Below are 17479 nucleotides of genomic sequence, written 5' to 3' on the forward strand. Positions count from 1 at the left end.
ATACAACCTAACATCATATGTGCAGTCCAAAAGTCGAAGGGCTATAACGTTACTGCGCGCTCAAAATCTCGTCTGCAATCTTCTCTGCAAGAGCGTACACCACCGACTGAGGGTGCCCTGGTGGTAGAAAAGGAAAGCTACTTGCATCGACGACGCGCAGGCCCTGTACACCGTATACCCGCGCACTACTATCCAGGACAGCCATGGGATCCTCCTTCTGGCCCATCTTACAGGTGCTCGAGGCATGGTAGACAGTCGTTGAAGTGTGGCTGATGAACTCGCGAATTTGCTCGTCCGTCGTGACATTGGTCCCTGGGTAGTACTCTACCGGATCGGCAACCTCTAATTCAGCCAGCTTCTCCCATACCTGACGACCGCGTTTGAACCCCTGGATAGCTAGCTCCATGTCTGCGGGATTGACGTACCACTGGGGATCAACGACAGGCAGGGTATTCATATCTGGACCTGCCAGGGAGACCCTTCCGCGAGATTGCGGTGCGACGAGAGCTGTGGCGATAGTGCCGTAATTATAACCATCCGCGGGATCGACAGTTTGTCTGTTGGTGCCGTCGCCAAGGTAGGCAGCGACGGTAAGCCATTCGAGTTCAGGCCAGTCGTTCGGAACAGCAGAGAGTGCTTGGATTGACCGATTCGATAACCGGGAACGGTATGGCTCCGGGAGCTTCTCCCAACCATAGTAACTGGATGAAAAGATAGAGAGCGGACCCGAGGCATTCTGGAGGTATTGCTGCGTGAATTGTTCCACGAGTGTCTTGTTGCCGAACGCAGAGGCGGTTTGAACATTCACACGGTGCGAAGACCCAAACATCATGTGGTCTTGCATGTTCTTGCCGACGCCTGGTAAGTTGCTAATGCAAGGGATGTCGAATTCGGCGAATTCATCACATGGGCCAATTCCAGAGACCATTAATAGCTGAGGAGATTGAAGCGCTCCTGCAGACAGGATCACTTCTTTGCGAGCGGTCAACGTGAAGTTGACTGGCCTGGTGCCAAACGTCCCGCCTGTTGAAACTTGCACACCGGTAGCGACATTGTTTGAATCAAAGAGAATCTTTTGTCCCAAGGTGTTCTTGTACACTACCAAATCTGCGCCGTCATTGAGGGCCGCTTGCAGGAAGCTGGACTCGGATGACGAACGATGTGCGTTCCTAGGATCAATCGTTGACGTCGCATACGCAGATCCCAATAGCTTGCCGCTATTGAACCCATCAATTTGGTCCATGCCAAGGCCAACAAACGCTTTGCGCGCATAAGTGCCAAATTGATCGACTTCATTGCTGAACGATATCTTAAGGGGCCCCCCAGAAGGGCTGAAAACGTCTGTTGCCTGGGTGTTGGACATATCGGTATAGGCAGCTTGATCGGGAGGCGTATAATGACCAGATTTCTTGAAGAAGGGGAGCATATTGGTAAAGGTATAGCTCTGGTCACCTACCTCATCTGCCCATTTCTGCATGCTGTCTAATGTAGGCCGTTGGTAGAGCATAAAATTCCTCGCTGAACTGCCCCCGAGGGTCTTCCCACGCGGATAGTGATGGGCGCGATTGCTTGTCCCCGGCTGTGGCTCAGTGGTAATGCCCCAGTCGACAAGCGGCTGGTAGTTGTCCGGGGACCACCCTGTGAAGTAGGTGCAATAGCCCGGGACAACAGAAAGATTGCCATTGTCGACTTCATAGAATCCGCCGGCCTCCACCACGGCAACACTTTGATTAGATCCACGTTGGGCTAGGCGGCTGGCAATAGTCAGACCAGCTGTTCCACCTCCCACAACCACATAGTCGAAGGCCGCGTCGGCTCCAGGGACCCCGAAGGAACTCCCCAAGAGATGCCCCAGTTTCTCATAACCGAAGAGGTTGGCCTGAGGGCCAAGTTGAGCATATGCCGTGGCTACAAAGCCCACGAGGGATACACGCATTGTGATGGAATGAGGATATTAGATTCGCCCAAAGAGATTAAAACTTGCCCGATGATCGAGAATGTCTAACAGACGTGAGGGAGGAATGCTCCGTAGAAATACTCCCACAGTTGGATAATCCCGGACAAGCCTCAATCTTTCGGTTTGGGGCCTAAGCATACAATATTCTATCTAAACTTTCATCCATACAGTCCGCCACAGATCGATAATGCAAGGGGCCGTTATAATCCGACTGGAGCAACTACCTGAAGAATTATAGGGTTATAAATGGCACATGTTACATCATGCAGTCATGCTGACGGTATATATGTATAGATAGATATATATATATATATATATATTGATATCAATAAATAGCATCGCCTTTACAACGTAAGATTAGCGCAGTCATCCGTCAGTCAAGTTTAATACCCAAAGGATAAGTGTTTTTTCTCGTGAAAGGATAAAGGTGGCAGTGTCCCGTCAACAAACGCCTAGGGAACGTCAGATTATTAGATACTCCGTACAATTATTGGCAAGATACAGTCATAGTCAGCTCGATAGTTTATGCAGGTTGGATCACTAACAGTTGAGTAAATGCGCGTCGTTACTACGTTAGTGAGGCTTCCTAGTGGCGGTGGATCACATCGGGAAGGATTTAGGGCTCGTCAGCAGTGGCGGTGAGAGAACAAAGACACCCGTAAACAATGAACGGTGGAATCCTTCTTCACGGATGTGGGAATAGTCCAAAGTTTGATCATCTTTCATATCTTCCAAGTTTCTAGACCAATTTTATGGACCTCGTAGTGTTGAACTTTGTTGTTTTGGGGTGACAACTTGGAGGAACAGACGGCACATACTCCTTTGTTCCGAACGCCTTCCTTTATTCATTTCCACACCGACCTTGGAAGTAGGGCTGTGCCATTCTCGTTGAAGAAAAGCAGGCCTCGTCCAGTGACCATCTGACCAGCTCAGTGGCGCTGATATATCGATTACCTTCGACTGGAGAATTAGTTATCACATCAATGAACTACCAGGGTCAAGAACCAAGACCATTGCTTGTTGCCGAGAAGTTGAGGTTCACATTGGAATAATATTATTATACGCCTAGTGACAACATACCGAAATACTATTACTCACTCTAGAATCATATCTAATCCTAATTCCCTTCGACAGCATTCCAAGCTGTTCTCTTGTATTTGCGCATAGAGATGGAACTCATCCATTATAGACGTCCCAAGCATACGTTGAAATCCATCCAAGTCAGCTTCAGCTTCCATGACCAGCTGTTTAGATTGGGACGTGCTTCCTAAATTTGAATTGAAGATACCTCCGGCCGACAAGGGTAGAAAGTCCTCATATGTGATGGGCTCATACTCGACGATTTTATTCTCCAGTAGCTGTTTCAAGGTCATATTCCCCCCTTGCAGGTCGAGCCCTGGGGACTCTTGACCGTGTGGCGTTAAATGGTAACAAAAATACGCCAGTTGCCGAGACTGCAACTGGGCCATATCGTCCGGGAACTCCATGAAATGATTCACCAGGAGGCTGTCATACTCAGAAGCACTGACACCTCTCCCTGTAGACTCAATATTGGCCCGTGACAAGATTCGGTCGTAAAGTTGGCGGCCTTTTCGCGTCAAAGCGCATCCGCGCTGCTCAACCTCCCCAAACCGAGCTGTATGCGACCCTTTTACAAAATTTCCATGAGTGTTTCGGAAGTAAACAGTTTCCTCGAATGCTTTAAAGCTAGTCTGACGGAGCAAAATCGGACATTGCCGTGGCGGGGGACCTTCAATCCGTTCCTTTGCGGGCATGCCATGCTCCTGCATCATTTTCTGCACTAGATCGATATCGATTGTTCGTGGCGTGAGATGATTAATATGGCAACTGGGAAAGGAAACAACATCCGCAATTAGTGGATGCTCAGCTTTTAGAATCTGATATTCCTCCATCGTCACAGTCGCCCTGGAATGCCACCGGAACGTCTCTAGCCCTTCCACGATAAACTCTCTGCAATCCGTCGGACTAAGCTGACCTTGCTTTTCAGCTAGCTCAATGAGAGCGACTAACCGATCCGTAAAGATATTCCTCTGTCGTAGGGCTCTTTGTGCCAGGTCTCGGGTTTTCTCCGTCAACAACTCCATACGTAGAACCGTCGTGAACACTCGAAATGGGTTTTTGGATAGCGCTTTCTTTGTCCAGGGACGAAACGCAGTAGCATGCATTGGGAATCCGGCCGCACTCAGATCGTAATATCCTACAGGGAACATGCCCATGATTGCAAACATACGTCGAATAGTTGAGAGCTCGTATGCGGTACCTAGCCGGATGGCGCCATGTCTTTCGACTCGATTTCGCGACGGTAGGATCTCGTCCGGGTCAATCACTGCGGTCCCTTGTTTCTGGCTGGCGTTGATGGCTTCGGCATCTGCCTTCCAAACGAGATCTACTAGATCTCCGTAGAGAGGGACTTCGCTCTTGTACATTTCGGAAAGTGCATGGCAAAACTGGGCTCTGAGGGCGTCTTGATCCCACCCCATTGTAGGTTATTAATTCGATAACGCAGATACAATCAAGCGAAAAGAAAGATAAAGGCATATATATATTTACGTTAGGGAGGATACAATAACTTCAAGTGATTCGGTAGTGATGGAGGGTACTTATCGCTACTAGTAAATATCGACGCATTATAAATACTCATACTCCGCACTGCTTACCGATTTAATTGGAGTAGTCTATCATTTGATAAGCTTAACATCTATGCACACCATCGACGGCGTCATCGCCCTATCTGTCGGAACTCGGATATCTTCCGCCACTATCTTGCACGCTTATTCTCGGGCTTGGACGATCTGTTAGGTAATATGTGAGACTTAGACTGCATCTATACGGAGTTTATTCCAAGAATAAGTAATCGCAGAAGAGGGGAGATGTGGGGAATGAGGGAGGTGTCGGGGAAACTTACCCAGGTCGAATCCTGACATCTGCCTTTTTGAGTTCGCCTTCCTAATTAGGTCATCTATAGATAGAATCTGGTCCACTTCAGGCAGGTTGTCACTCGATTCAGTAAGGAAGGTTTTTCAACTACTAGTCACATGAGGCGTCCGATTAGTCGCTGCCGAAATATGTAATATGAAGGAGATAATGCCAATTTGTGAAGATACGCACATGTAAAACGGCTTACCTACTGCATGTTTAGTTTGTTAATAGATATACATATGTTGGGTTTATTATGCGCTTTCTATTGGCTTTCTTGTCGTTTCTTGATTCATAAGGAGCGTCTATATTCCGTACAGCATTGGTGGAAGGTCGGCGGCCGTCTCTTCTGGAGTTGTTGCAGTCGCCCATTTGGCACAAGTTCTCTCGCTGAGACCAGAACATTGGGGGTGTCATTGGCTTGAGAGCCATCTGTTGCTCGTTGCGGCAATCTGTATAACTGCTAAAAGTACTAATCGCTGAAGAATTGCTCGATTGACTGAACCCTCGACGCAGGAGAACACTCGGTCTCTTATAGTTCATACTGCCCGATCATCCTCGGTATAATCAAAGGAACCCATTAATTAGAGAGCTTCCCCACATACTAATATAGCGGGGTCTACATAGCAAATACAGAGGCCATCATAAGTGGTTGAGCCGGAAATGGTACTGATAGATATGCCGTTATCCCGTCGGAACAGATGTGCGTCTATCGGGGCATCCGTCGGAGGTTCATACATGTACTACAGACGAAGTAACAGCGATTAATATCTTATGAAAGGGGAAACGTCTAGAGAAGTTGTAGTCCTAAATGACTGACAGCCCGTTACGTCACGAGACATCGCTTCGAGGTATCGGTTCATTCACCATTCGTTGGTTGAATGCGCGTGTCAGTTGCAGGCACGGAGAAGACTAATTGAACAGCGTTCTCGAAAATCACGACCTGCCTGATCCTTTGATAGCTAGAGCTGATATATGGCATTGATCGAGCCGACTCATCCAACAGTGCGCGCTAAAGTATTGTAGAGCATAACTGTAGCTGCTCAGGAAGAAATGCTGTAGTCGATGGCAATATTTGAAGGCTGGCCAGATTATCTAGGTTATTGATATGAATATTTTAAAAGCAACCCCGGACCCAGCGTACCCCGGATAGCTACCAAGTGTAGAGCTTCCATAGCCTGTCTGGTGGCGATCGGGTCGGCGGATAAAATTAAATCTAAATTCCAGGTTAATTTATTAAATAAATGTGGAGCCCATTGAATCATTTCAAGCACCCACCACTTAATGAAAATCTCGCCCAGCGGACAGTGTAACGAAAATCAGAATGAACAGAGGTGAAGCGATAACTGCAAAATTGCGCGCATCACGTCGAAGACATCCACGTGCTTCACGTGCCTGTGAAACTTGTCGCGTTCGCAAGACGAAAGTACTGTATTCTTATTTTGCAACCACCCGCTGCCAGTATACTAGAACTGCCCTTTCAAGGATAACTGGGCTAATTACATCATGATAGTGTGACCAATCGCAGCCATGCTCCTACTGTGCTTGTAAGCTACCCCTCTTGATCGCGCTGTGATAGTCCAAGAACTGAGTGCACTGTGTCAGGGACAGTCGGCTAACGCAGACTATAGATCACGCGCTTGACTGTGTTTACAGAGCTCCTGGCCAAAATGAAAGCTCAACACCAACAGTTAAAAGGCATGCCCAAGTCAGGGGAGTGGAAAGGTTGGCAATTCTCTCCCCTATACCTGACTGGCCTTCATGTCCTTTTGACCATTTCAATACTGCTAGGGCACCTAGAGATCAAGTTCGGCCATCTCCGTGGCCGGAGGTGAGTTCACCCAACCAATTGACCTCGCATCACCGTGGTCCTTTAGATCTCCTTGCTGGAGAAGCGGCACGTGCGCCTCGTACGACTATCAGCCGCAATGCTACATCGCCCGGATGTTCTAGTCCCAAAAATGGGAATGATGTCTTAGCTGGTGAGATGCTACATCCTTATGAACTTTGTTCGAAAAGAGCTTATACTGAGAGAGTAATCGTAGCGCCTACCCTGGAAGTATATGATTCAGCATCTAGAGACGGCCTGAGCGGAATCAACCTACACACAAACGGCACAGAATTCTATGGCAACTCTTCGAATCTCGCCTTTCTTGGAAATCTATATGCGCGGGCTCGCAATCAGGCAGAAGCTAGAACATTGAACGTACCTGGAAACTTGTCTTCTAACCTTCCGGACGAGGGCTGTTGCCTGGCGCTGGACCAGTCATCGACTGTGAAATATGCATCACCACGACGAACACTTCACTCGACAGTGGACAAGGAACGGGAAAATGCAAAGCCTGCAACGAGTGCGGCCCAACTATCTATAGTCAATCTGCTTTACAACCCAGGTTATTCTAGTACCTCTCCACCTCAGATCAGCGGGCGACCCGAGAATGATGAAAACAGACAATGCTCGATAGTTGGGAACCAAAGAAATCCGCCTCGAACTTTCCCTGGTGAGTAGTAAACACCTATGTTAGCGACAATCTGACTCTAACATAACCGGCTCCGGGGATAAGATCATGAAGATGCAGTGGCGCTAGCTATTGATGAGCTCTCTGATGAAGCACAACTTGAAATCGAGAAGATCTTCGTCGGCAGCTACTTTTCAAACAAACATTATATACACCCTATGTTGTGTAAAAATGCCTTCATGCAAAGGTGTAAACAAGAAGCTTTCGTAGCTTCGAAACGAAGAGTGTTCTACCGTCGCTCATCGAAGTTCAAAGGCTTATATTTCGCTGTGGTTGCCCTGGGTGCCATCAATGCTAGTCCTAATGAGACTTCTCTTCTGGATCATTATGCTAATTGTTCCGTTGACGGAAGAAAATACAATTCTGCGGGAAAGCCGTCAGCTTTGGATTTTGCTGATTTCTATTTTGGCATTACAAAACAAGCCCTTGGCGATATATTCGAGAGCTGCTCCTTAGAGAGTGCCCAGGCTCTCTTGCTCCTAGTAAGTCGAGTATCTGTTGTGCTTGATTGATTTGTTATCTAACGAGGACGTGGCTAGAGCGTATTCTGTCAGAACGCTTTACGGCCTCACAGCTGCTTCATGTATAGCGGAATGGCAGTTAGAACAGCGATCGCAATTGGATTAGCATCTGGAATGTCGTCTCTGCCGCTAAGCACACGTAAAGAAGGCCGACGAACCTGGTGGTGAGTGCTCGCCTAGTTGTCCTCTTTGCGTCACAGAACTAAACTTATATAGGTGCATATACTCACATGAAGTGTGAGTTTCCCAGAAATATAAACAAGGTATACTACTGATATGTTGTGAAGTGAAATGTGCGGTTCCTCGGGGAGGCTGGACAGCTTGAAGCAGCTTGACCATTATCAGGTTTCCTTACCCTCATTAAAGGTATAAGCTCCAAATAACACTAGCCACAGGAAACCAAAGTCTGACAATATAGCAATAGGTAAATAGCAGCAGTGCCCATGACCCTGAAGCAGATGAGGACGACGTAGCTATGATACCAGTCATGGTAGCTTTAGCACAGATCATGTCAGAGGCGTCTCATCTGCTCTATCATTCACCGAAACGCCCTACGAGTGAGATGTCGCAGATTGCAATGAGCCTTGATAATGAATTAGAGGAGTGGAAATCTAACCTACCCTCCTTTCTAAACGTAGACGCTGCCTCACTCAACGATCCAGAGTGGGCGTTCAAGCAAAAACTAGTCTTACGACTGAGTAAGTGCTCCTTGATACCTTTTATACAACAATCATCTAGGAACAATATACTTAAGTACTATCTACTTCCAGGATTCTATAATACGCGAATACTCATCCACCGTCCGTTCCTGGCAGCATCAACATGCACCGCCGAGTCACCCAACCTACTCCAGCACGGCCACATCTGCTTGACAGCAGCAAGGACCAGCATCCAAATGCAATACGAATCATTCCTTCACCGAATATACATACGTACCTGGTAAACAATCCCACCATACCTACTTCTATCAACCCCCCAAACTAACAGTATCAAAACCAAAACAGGTGGTACAACACTACCTACGCCCTCTACGGAGCCATGATCCTCCTCCACCTATTACTCTCCGGATTCCCAGGTATAAAAGAGGACGAGCTGCTCAAGGACGTCGAAAAAAGCCTCGAGATCTTCGACTCAATGACCAATATCGTCGTCGCTCGCCGCTGCTCCGAGATGATCTGCGAAGTACTCGACGTAGCTCGCGCCTGTGTCGCAAGGCGTCGAGCAGTGTCCGTCGTTCCAGACTTGCCTCCTCATGTCGACACCAACATCGATTCGTCGAGCCTAGAGACGGATAACGACCAGAGTGTACATCCACGGGTGGATATGGCGCCGTTAGTGTCACAGGGCGTAGACGGGAATTTCTTCTTCTCGCTCTTCAATCAAGACTCTCAACCTGATACCCGGGCGGAGATCTTGGCTAATCTAGTTGACCCGACGATATTGGAGGATTTTGCGTTCGGAAATGGGGGGAATGACTTTTCGTACCTTCTGGAGCCGTGATAACTATTGCGTTAGAATTCGATGGGGTGGTGGCATTAGAAGTGAACTTTTCTCTATTCTCACATGTATGAGGTGATCAATTGGCAATAAGAGAGTGGTAGTGACACAATCTCGTTGGGGTGCTATTAGAGAAACATGAGGTAAGGGAGGCATGTTGTGTCGCTAACCTAGGATGGGATGACGTGCTTTTGCGAAACTTCGCACATGGATGAACCAATACAGGTATGTGAGGTAACCCCCCATCGTAGTTTATCTATCATTACCCCATTTCTCTGTCTGTTTTTACTTGTATAATGGCTCGTGTGGCTATTAATATGCTCATAATTCATGCTATCTATCCGATCGCCATCCAGTCTATATCCATAATCATAACCTGATCCCATATGTACAAGCTTTGCTGAAAGAGCTATTCATCCAACCAGGGAAATGTGATCATAATCAAACAGTTGATCATCGAGAGAAAACAAAACAAGAGGTATCAATTGATAACCGGACCTCGCAGTACGCCCAGCATCTAATAACAAAACAGGGAGAGGTCATCAATGCATCAACAAGGTATTCGTGGGTGTCGGTGGTGCTTATGTCCGACGATTATGAGAGGGAGGTAAAAGAAGGTAGGTGTGAAAGGTGATTATAATGGTGGAACTGCAGCATCATGAAGGCTGTCCTCGCTGACTGATGTTGCTGGAGAGGCTAAGCCAGATATAACAGACGAAGTGCCTCCACGTCCGCTGTCATTTCCTTGGTCCATTGCTAGAATCGTGTTTTCCAACTGCGTGGCCGTGCCTGGACGGGGTTGAGTCACGGTCGGCTTGGCCGCGCTAGTCATCAGCTCGTCAATGCCCGGTTTCTCGGGCACATGCTGATCGAGAGTGTTGGCGTTGTCCAAGCTGTCCAGAGCGAACTCCATGAATTCGGCGTTCTTCTTGCTGACGCTCAGCGTCCAGCGGTATTCGCAGAGCCGGAGACGATAGAACTCGGCTTCCTCTTTGGTTGGGGATGTGATACGCAGGAGCACCCCGAAGGATCCGATCAGAGCGAAGTTGGTCCGCGATGCGGCCGGCCAGAAAGACCTCAGGTGCGGCGGGCGAAGCCGATTCACAAAGTCCATGGCCGAGATTAATCGTGTTTTGGCGGCAGAGCGGCAGATGTGCGATAAATAGGCATCGGCGGTCTTCGGGGAGAGAGACCGTACAATACAGCGGTGAAGGGTGATTTCTGTGGCGAAGTAGGACAGGTGCAAGGCGCCGTTACGGGCATTGTCCTCGTTAATGACTTCGAAAAGGTCCCCGCCAGACTCCATTTTCAGTTCTGCAGGTAAACGCCCGAACCATTCCTTCAGCCGGATCTGCGCTGGTTTGGCGCGTTCCAAGATCATACGCGTCCGGTTACCACCAGCGGCTTTGAACTCTTCGATCGCCCGCAAGGTGTAAAAGCGATCCAAGATATCGGAGAGGATAGTCGTTAAGGCAACCATGTGACAGAAATAGAGCGGGCCGTGACCCACGGGATCGTCGTCTTGAGAGTCGTGGGACGGGAATGCCTCGGCGAAATCTTGTTCGACCAGATCTTGTACCGTCCAGTTAAAGGATACGATATGGGACGGACGACCATGCACCAACGCGGACCACTTGTCCTGCATATACAATGCCCACGCAAGACGTTTTCGGAGACCCTTCTCCCAGGTCTCCATCCGCCATCCAGAACAATCCTGATGGAGCCCTAGCTCGAAGCCTGCAGTGACCAATTGCGCGTTCAACGCGTGTGTGGCAATCGTAGACTTTTCCATTAGGAGCACACCCGCTTGGATGGTTGAGATAGATGCATAGGGTAGAGATTCGATCAGTAACTTCAAGGCCGTGCTCTCCAAACGAGCAGCATCTGGTCGTCGTACAGACTGGGAAGCCGGTCCCACATCCACAAATTTCAATGCTAGCACGTAGACAGCGGACAGCAAGAGAGGAGACAAGCCTTGTCGAGCGCGGTAAGAGTGACGAAACGAATCCTCCATGAGAATGGGGAACGTTGGGTGAATATGTTCGAAAAACTTATCAATCAAAGTGGAGCCATAGGGGGCAACTAGGCTCTCAATGGCATCTAGGGAGGCGGATTGCGGGGAGTCCGCATGGGATAAGGTGTTAACCATCCGCATGAAGGTGCCGTCGTCACCGAACTTTCGTACACGGGACGACGCAATGATGCCTTCGTGGTTTTGGTCCAAGGGGAGGAATTCGAGGAGGGCGGGTTCCAAGTCGGTGGTCAAGCCGATGTGTTGAGTTCGCTGATACCAATACCCTGGTGTGATCCGGGCTTGAGTATTCAATGGCGAACGAGCCAGGTTAGTTTTGGAAACTGGGGGGTTGGTCGAAGGTCTGCCAGCGGGAAAAGGATTAGTGTCTCCAGGTCTATCTATATGACGTCCGAGATCGGCCTTCGATGCCCACTTAAGGCTGGGGCAATCCATACCTCTTGGGCGATTCTACATCCTCTAGGATAATATCATCTAGCTTTCGCTTTTTGGACTGTACTTCCGCCGTGCTCGGGCGACTCGTCACGGATAGGGTAAATGTGCAATCTTGACGATGAAAATCGCACGAGTAGCATTTATTGACCATTTCGTTCATGGCACACCGGCTCTTTCTGCGCAGACAGGCGTCACAACTTTGCCCATCCCGACCTGGTACAGGCACTCGGGGTAAGGCAGTAATGGATGTGGAAGGTGAAAGGGGTGTGGCGGTTGGCTGTTGAGACGGTTGGTTTTGTACACGAGATCGAAGTAGTTGGTCTGACGATTGGAACGAAGCAGCAGAAGCCGCTGGCGCAGTCGTCGAGGACGACTGCAAAGTGATAACGGCAGCCATTCAGCAAGGAGTCTGCCAACAAGGGACGCGGGGAGAGAGAGAGAGATAGATAATGGGAAGGGTGAGATCGAGAGATAGGAGATAATCTCTCACGAATAAGAGCCGTGATAGGGCTCGAAAAGGGAAATCAGTCACGTAACGAAACCGGGACAGTCGGGGACTCCGCCAAGGAGCTCCGCAATACCTGGGACACAGACCAGGATCCCCAAGATACTGGGTTATCTGGGTTATCTCTGGGGTTCAGGGTTGGTCTGGAAGCGACGAAGGAATCTAGTGTTGTGTTCTAGGTACACGTCCGTGAGGCCGACTTGACGATCGACCACGAGCCCACCAATGGTTGACGACTAAAAATGGAACGGGGGGTGTGGACGTGCGAACGGTAGCGGAGAAGCTTATCAGAAGACAGTTGAAGGAAGCAAAGAAGACTTTTTCTCTCCCTCCAAATGTCGTGGTGCAATGGGCAATGGTGATACGTCGGGGGAAGTACAGACGGGGAGCGGAACCGGAGGTCAACAAAGATCTTCAATATCAGGGAATATCTGGGGGGTTGGGGGAGTTTGTGGACAAAGAAAATCAAATAATTGAATAGAAAAAGCGAATCAAATCACTGATAATGGTCAATGATAAAGATAATCTTATAATTGAATGAGAAAATTGATATCAGAGTTTCTCTCTCGCAGCACGCAATATCAGATAAGTGGACCGTCCGCGCGATCAACCACATCTAAAAGGGTATCCGATCCACTAGTACGGAGTAACTGATTCAAACTGGTTCCTTTCATCTGACAGAGACGAAGTCTAGAAAAGAAAGAAAATAAATAAATAAAAGAATAGCGAGAAAGCCAAAGAAGGGGGTGGGAGATGAAGGGAATAAAGTAAAGTCCAGTCAAGCCAGAGAGGATGACGGATGGCGAAATCTCGTCAAGTAATCAGATGAAGTCCATCTGCCGTGTTTTGGTGGTAGTCATCAGGATCAATAAGAGAAACCATGAAAGATGGTTTGGATCAGCGACGCCCATTCCGGAACTCTCCATACGAAGGATTTCCCACACGTAACAGAATACACGGTTGTTGGACGTCATGTTCGCCCGCTGCTTTGGTTCCTGCTTGCCTGTATAATGAAACTTCATTGGCACAAGCGACCAGAGATAAGCCTGGCCCAGCTGATTGGGTCGCGATCATGCTTCTTGCCGACCTCGTCTTTTCATATTACGTACTGAAAAATCCCTTGGTGGATCGGAGCAACCCAAAAAGAAAAGCGTTGAAGGTCTGAAATTTGAATTTGGATCGAAAGTCTACCTTTCCTCGGTAAATGTTATCTAATGGTTATCCGACCCAGTCATACTGCAGATATTAATATCGACCGACTACAACATGGTTAACAAGAGATCTTGCTGCAGCAGGTCAGCCTTTACTTTAACCCGATTCGAATTAAAATGAATAGTATCCGGTCCGTCCTGACTCAGCCGCACCGACCAATCATTGCCACCCGATAACGCCATTGCTCACCAATCACCGCCCGTGTATTCAGGCAGAATCGGCTTAGTGCGAAACCGGCAACGGGGATCGGCCCTGCAGCTCTGCGGCTTTTCCCCACATCTTTTCTTAAGCCCCATGTGGGTTAGCCGCTTTGCTGCACGGGGAGGAGGGGGGGGGGAGAAAGAAGAAAGGGTGGATGGAGGTTGCCCTCGTCAGCAAATCTGTGTTCGTCCATTGGTGGATGGTCATTGGGCACCTTTGCGGCGGCGACAGTCCTGGCACGGAGAAATGGTAATAACTCCGTAGCAAATCCTGAGACAAAAGGTAAACTACCTAGCTTCCTCCTCGACGCTATTAATAATTGCGAGGGCGAAGAGTCGATAGATCGGAACTTTCCTTTTTCTATTTCTTTCGTTTTCTTCATTTTATTTTATTTTTCTATTATTTCCCTTTTGCACCCTTTTAAAAATAAGGTATTGTTGAACAATACAATAGGATTTATATACATAACTAGTAGTTTGTCGCATGATATAATCAATGATTCATCATGTCGGGTCACGAGTCAGACGCGTGACCATTGGTGACTCAGTACAATCTAAACGCGAGGAGGTACACCTTATCGCTTCCCTTTAAAGCACGCTAGCAGCTACTACTAGCTACATGTAGATATACTAGTACAGTATTCCCCAGTCCACTTCCTGAGGCGGCAATGCCAAGATCCACTAGCCTTAATTCAATATAGCCTCGGAATATCAATATCCCTGTATTAATACGTATACATTACGTTACGGATATTACCTAGCTCATGTCACGCAGTGGTACATAGATCTATGGTGATGCAGACTTCCACCCACCACATCACGATACTCAACCTATCAGTTACAGTTTTCTCTTAGCCAACGCTTCATGAGATCTTCCATAATGAGTTACTAGGCTTCTCGATGGCATCTTCTGTCTTGGGGGATAGCATACACTCCTTGTGACGATTATAATCCATACCGACCATCATTCAACCCTCATACGACTTTCATTGTTGGATTACATGGTAAAATGGTGATATGCTAAAGATGCCCTCCTGGTGGTTATTTGTCTGCATCTCGCCGGCCATGGGCTTGTGTGCCTACACTCGCCAGCTTCGGGTCTTGCTCGGTGAAAGCGAACCTGAATAAGGAGTGAAGTGGGATACTTATCTTCTTGTGCCATATATGATATGGTTTCATAAGCTCAGTCATCCACTTGGGCATCCTCTTGGACCCAGGGACGGGTCAAATTCCTTGGCTAGCAGCTTTTCTGTGAGCACCACAAAGCTCTCCAGGCGAAGCAAGGGGAAATCTGTATCATGCGCTTTAACCGAACGAAGTTGATATTGAGTTCGGCTATGTAAGCGAGATTGACACGCCCGCAATGGAGAAGTATCTATTGGACTTGGGGTAGCGGGAAGGGACTGTGGGCTGAGCCTAACGGTCCGTTTATGGAACAGTTAGGGGTCAAAACACATCTTCCTTACCCAATACTGTACTTCGGATTCCTTTTCCGCTTGTCTAGATACGCCACGAACGGTATGAACTTGTCAAGGTCACTGAGGATTTCTGGCGGGGAATAGCCCTGACCCATGAGAAGGAATTTCCTCGTTGCATCTTACCTACCGCGGCTGCGTTGGAATCTTTTTCTCGCTGTTCGTTACTCAACTGATCATGGTGTGGTGGCAGATATTTGTCTCTTTCGGTGTCGCAGGGGCGGTTTACATGCTTTGGTTGGCTCTGCAACGGCTATGGCTTTCACCTATTGCTCACTTCCCGGGGCCAAAACTGGCCGCCCTTACAATGTGGTATGAATTCTACTACGATTCATTCTTAGAAGGTCAATACACTTTTCAGATTGCCGAGATGCATCGCAAATATGGCCCAATCGTGCGAATCAGCCCGTACGAGCTACATATTGACGATGCTGAATATTATGATGCGCTTTACTCTCGAGATGCACCGCGAGATAAGTCATTACACCTGACTGGAATGTTTGGGGCACCGGCTTCTGCATTTGGGACAGTCGACTATCGGCGCCATCGGATACGACGTCAACCGATGAATCCTTTCTTCTCCCAACAGCGAATTCGAGAACTGGAACCAATGCTCCGGGGCATGGTTGACAAACTGTGCGATGGATTGCGCGCCTGGAAAGACAGACATGCTCCGTTACATGTGTACCATCCATTTAATGCTTTCACTACAGATGTGGTCGTTGAATACACCATGGGGCACTCATTTCACTATCTTGATGACCCAGACTTCAGCCCACAATGGTCCAAAACAATGCAGGCCATTGTGCATGCGGGAATCCAATTCAAACAATTCCGCTGGTTCATTAGTCTCTTTGAGCTACTCCCACGATGGCTCGTCATGAGCATCAATCCTGACATCGGGCCGGTCATCGACCAGAAAAATGAAAGCATGCGCCTGGCTAACTTGGTCATTGATAGTCAGCACTCGGACGGCATGTCCACAGGCGACAGAGCTGGTGTGCCCAAAGACACCTTATTTCATGCTCTTGTGGAAAGCACGCTCCCGCCTGAAGAAAAGACAGCTGATCGCTTAAGCCAAGAGGTTTTCACTGTCATGGCGGCTGGCGGAGAAACGACTGCCAGAAATTTAGCCACAATTACATTCCATCTCCTAAATAATCCCGAAAAGCTTGAGAAACTACGCGAGGAGCTGAACCGACTGGACCCCGATGGGACGGCGTCCTTAGTGGAATATGAGGCAATGCCCTACCTGGTAGGATTTCTTGTCCAGGCCGCACTCTCTAATAGAACTCTGTTGCTAAATATACTAGACTTCTGTTATGTTGGAGGGTCTTAGGTATGGAAAATTATCTGCTAAAGTCGCTTCATCTGGATGCTCATCCTGATATGCAGAATCACCAACGCTGTTGCAACTCGGCTTCAACGCAGCTCACCAGGTCAGCCTATGAGATATAAAGATTGGATCATTCCTCCTAGGGTAATCATCTTTCGTTCTCCTATGGCTTATCATATAGAGACTACTCCCGCTTACCATAGATCTTAGGTGCCGGTTGGTATGACGAGCTTATTCGTACATCATAACGAAGACATCTTTCCTGATTCGCAAAGTTTTATCCCGGAACGATGGATTGACCAAATGCAAAGGAAGCGGCTCGAAAAGTACCTGGTCGCCTTTAGCAAAGGGTCGAGGCAGTGCATCGGCATCCCGTATGCGATATTCCCTTAGACACCCCTCTAATATAGCACACTGACATCCATCCAATAGTCTCGCGAAGGCTGAAATACTTTTGGTGGTCGCCAGAGTTTTCAGAGAATTCGATATGGAGCTGTACAAAACCACAATTGATGACGTCCGTATTGTGCGTGATATGTTCAATGGCCATCCGAGAAAAGGGAGCCAAGGCGTGCGCGTCATGGTCAAGGAGTGGAATGGACGCCCGGGATCGAGTGAGTATTCTCGAGAACGATAGTTATTTCTAAGAAGTGCCTGATGCTGTGTGAATCAGGGTCAGATGGGGAATATCTCGCCGATCTATAGTATGAATGATGGATTAGTTGGGGGGCGATGTGTGGTCACACTCATGAGAAACTCATTGAGTAGACTTCAACGTGGATTCAGCGACATGATAAGCTCGTGCTTTTCTGCATTCTCATTCCGTCATCATGTATATATTGATGGTTGATAG

General features: G+C 48.2%; 6 protein-coding genes across 6 annotated transcripts; 3 read left to right on the forward strand and 3 right to left on the reverse strand.

Annotated features, from left to right (window-relative positions):
• Nucleotides 1–14: 14 nt before the first annotated feature.
• On the reverse strand, nucleotides 15–2058 carry BDV38DRAFT_295497 (GMC family oxidoreductase). Its single transcript, XM_032062717.1, has one exon. The coding sequence runs from the start codon at nucleotides 1934–1936 to the stop codon at nucleotides 50–52; it is 1887 nt and encodes a 628-aa protein (XP_031910311.1). The 5' UTR covers nucleotides 1937–2058; the 3' UTR covers nucleotides 15–49.
• Nucleotides 2059–2993: 935 nt separating this feature from the next.
• Nucleotides 2994–4553, reverse strand: BDV38DRAFT_166107 (VOC family protein). Its single transcript, XM_032051875.1, has one exon. It carries the CDS (start codon nucleotides 4456–4458, stop codon nucleotides 3052–3054), a length of 1407 nt encoding a protein of 468 aa, XP_031910312.1. The 5' UTR covers nucleotides 4459–4553; the 3' UTR covers nucleotides 2994–3051.
• Nucleotides 4554–6207: 1654 nt separating this feature from the next.
• Nucleotides 6208–6876, forward strand: BDV38DRAFT_256061 (uncharacterized protein). Its single transcript, XM_032055487.1, has 2 exons — nucleotides 6208–6441; nucleotides 6526–6876. The coding sequence occupies exon 1, from the start codon at nucleotides 6219–6221 to the stop codon at nucleotides 6402–6404; it is 186 nt and encodes a 61-aa protein (XP_031910313.1). The 5' UTR covers nucleotides 6208–6218; the 3' UTR covers nucleotides 6405–6441; nucleotides 6526–6876.
• BDV38DRAFT_286100 (fungal specific transcription factor domain-containing protein) lies at nucleotides 6425–9434 on the forward strand (the record flags this gene model as incomplete). The annotated part of the gene is made up of 10 exons (XM_032060609.1): nucleotides 6425–6441; nucleotides 6500–6876; nucleotides 6940–7395; nucleotides 7459–7895; nucleotides 7953–8098; nucleotides 8151–8171; nucleotides 8222–8300; nucleotides 8359–8632; nucleotides 8705–8873; nucleotides 8939–9434. The coding sequence occupies 10 exons, from the start codon at nucleotides 6425–6427 to the stop codon at nucleotides 9432–9434; spliced, it is 2472 nt and encodes an 823-aa protein (XP_031910314.1).
• A 631-nt stretch (nucleotides 9435–10065) lies between these two features.
• BDV38DRAFT_273754 (putative C6 transcription factor (OTam)) lies at nucleotides 10066–12295 on the reverse strand (the record flags this gene model as incomplete). Its single annotated transcript, XM_032057726.1, has 2 exons — nucleotides 10066–11806; nucleotides 11901–12295. The coding sequence occupies 2 exons, from the start codon at nucleotides 12293–12295 to the stop codon at nucleotides 10066–10068; spliced, it is 2136 nt and encodes a 711-aa protein (XP_031910315.1).
• Nucleotides 12296–15468: 3173 nt separating this feature from the next.
• BDV38DRAFT_273755 (cytochrome P450) lies at nucleotides 15469–17263 on the forward strand (the record flags this gene model as incomplete). Its single annotated transcript, XM_032057727.1, has 4 exons — nucleotides 15469–16586; nucleotides 16686–16770; nucleotides 16837–17000; nucleotides 17059–17263. The coding sequence occupies 4 exons, from the start codon at nucleotides 15469–15471 to the stop codon at nucleotides 17261–17263; spliced, it is 1572 nt and encodes a 523-aa protein (XP_031910316.1).
• Between the last annotated feature and the right edge of the window lie 216 nt (nucleotides 17264–17479).

Source organism: Aspergillus pseudotamarii (genome assembly GCF_009193445.1).
Source record: "Aspergillus pseudotamarii strain CBS 117625 unplaced genomic scaffold BDV38scaffold_56, whole genome shotgun sequence".
NCBI classification, from domain to species: Eukaryota; Fungi; Ascomycota; class Eurotiomycetes; order Eurotiales; family Aspergillaceae; genus Aspergillus; species Aspergillus pseudotamarii.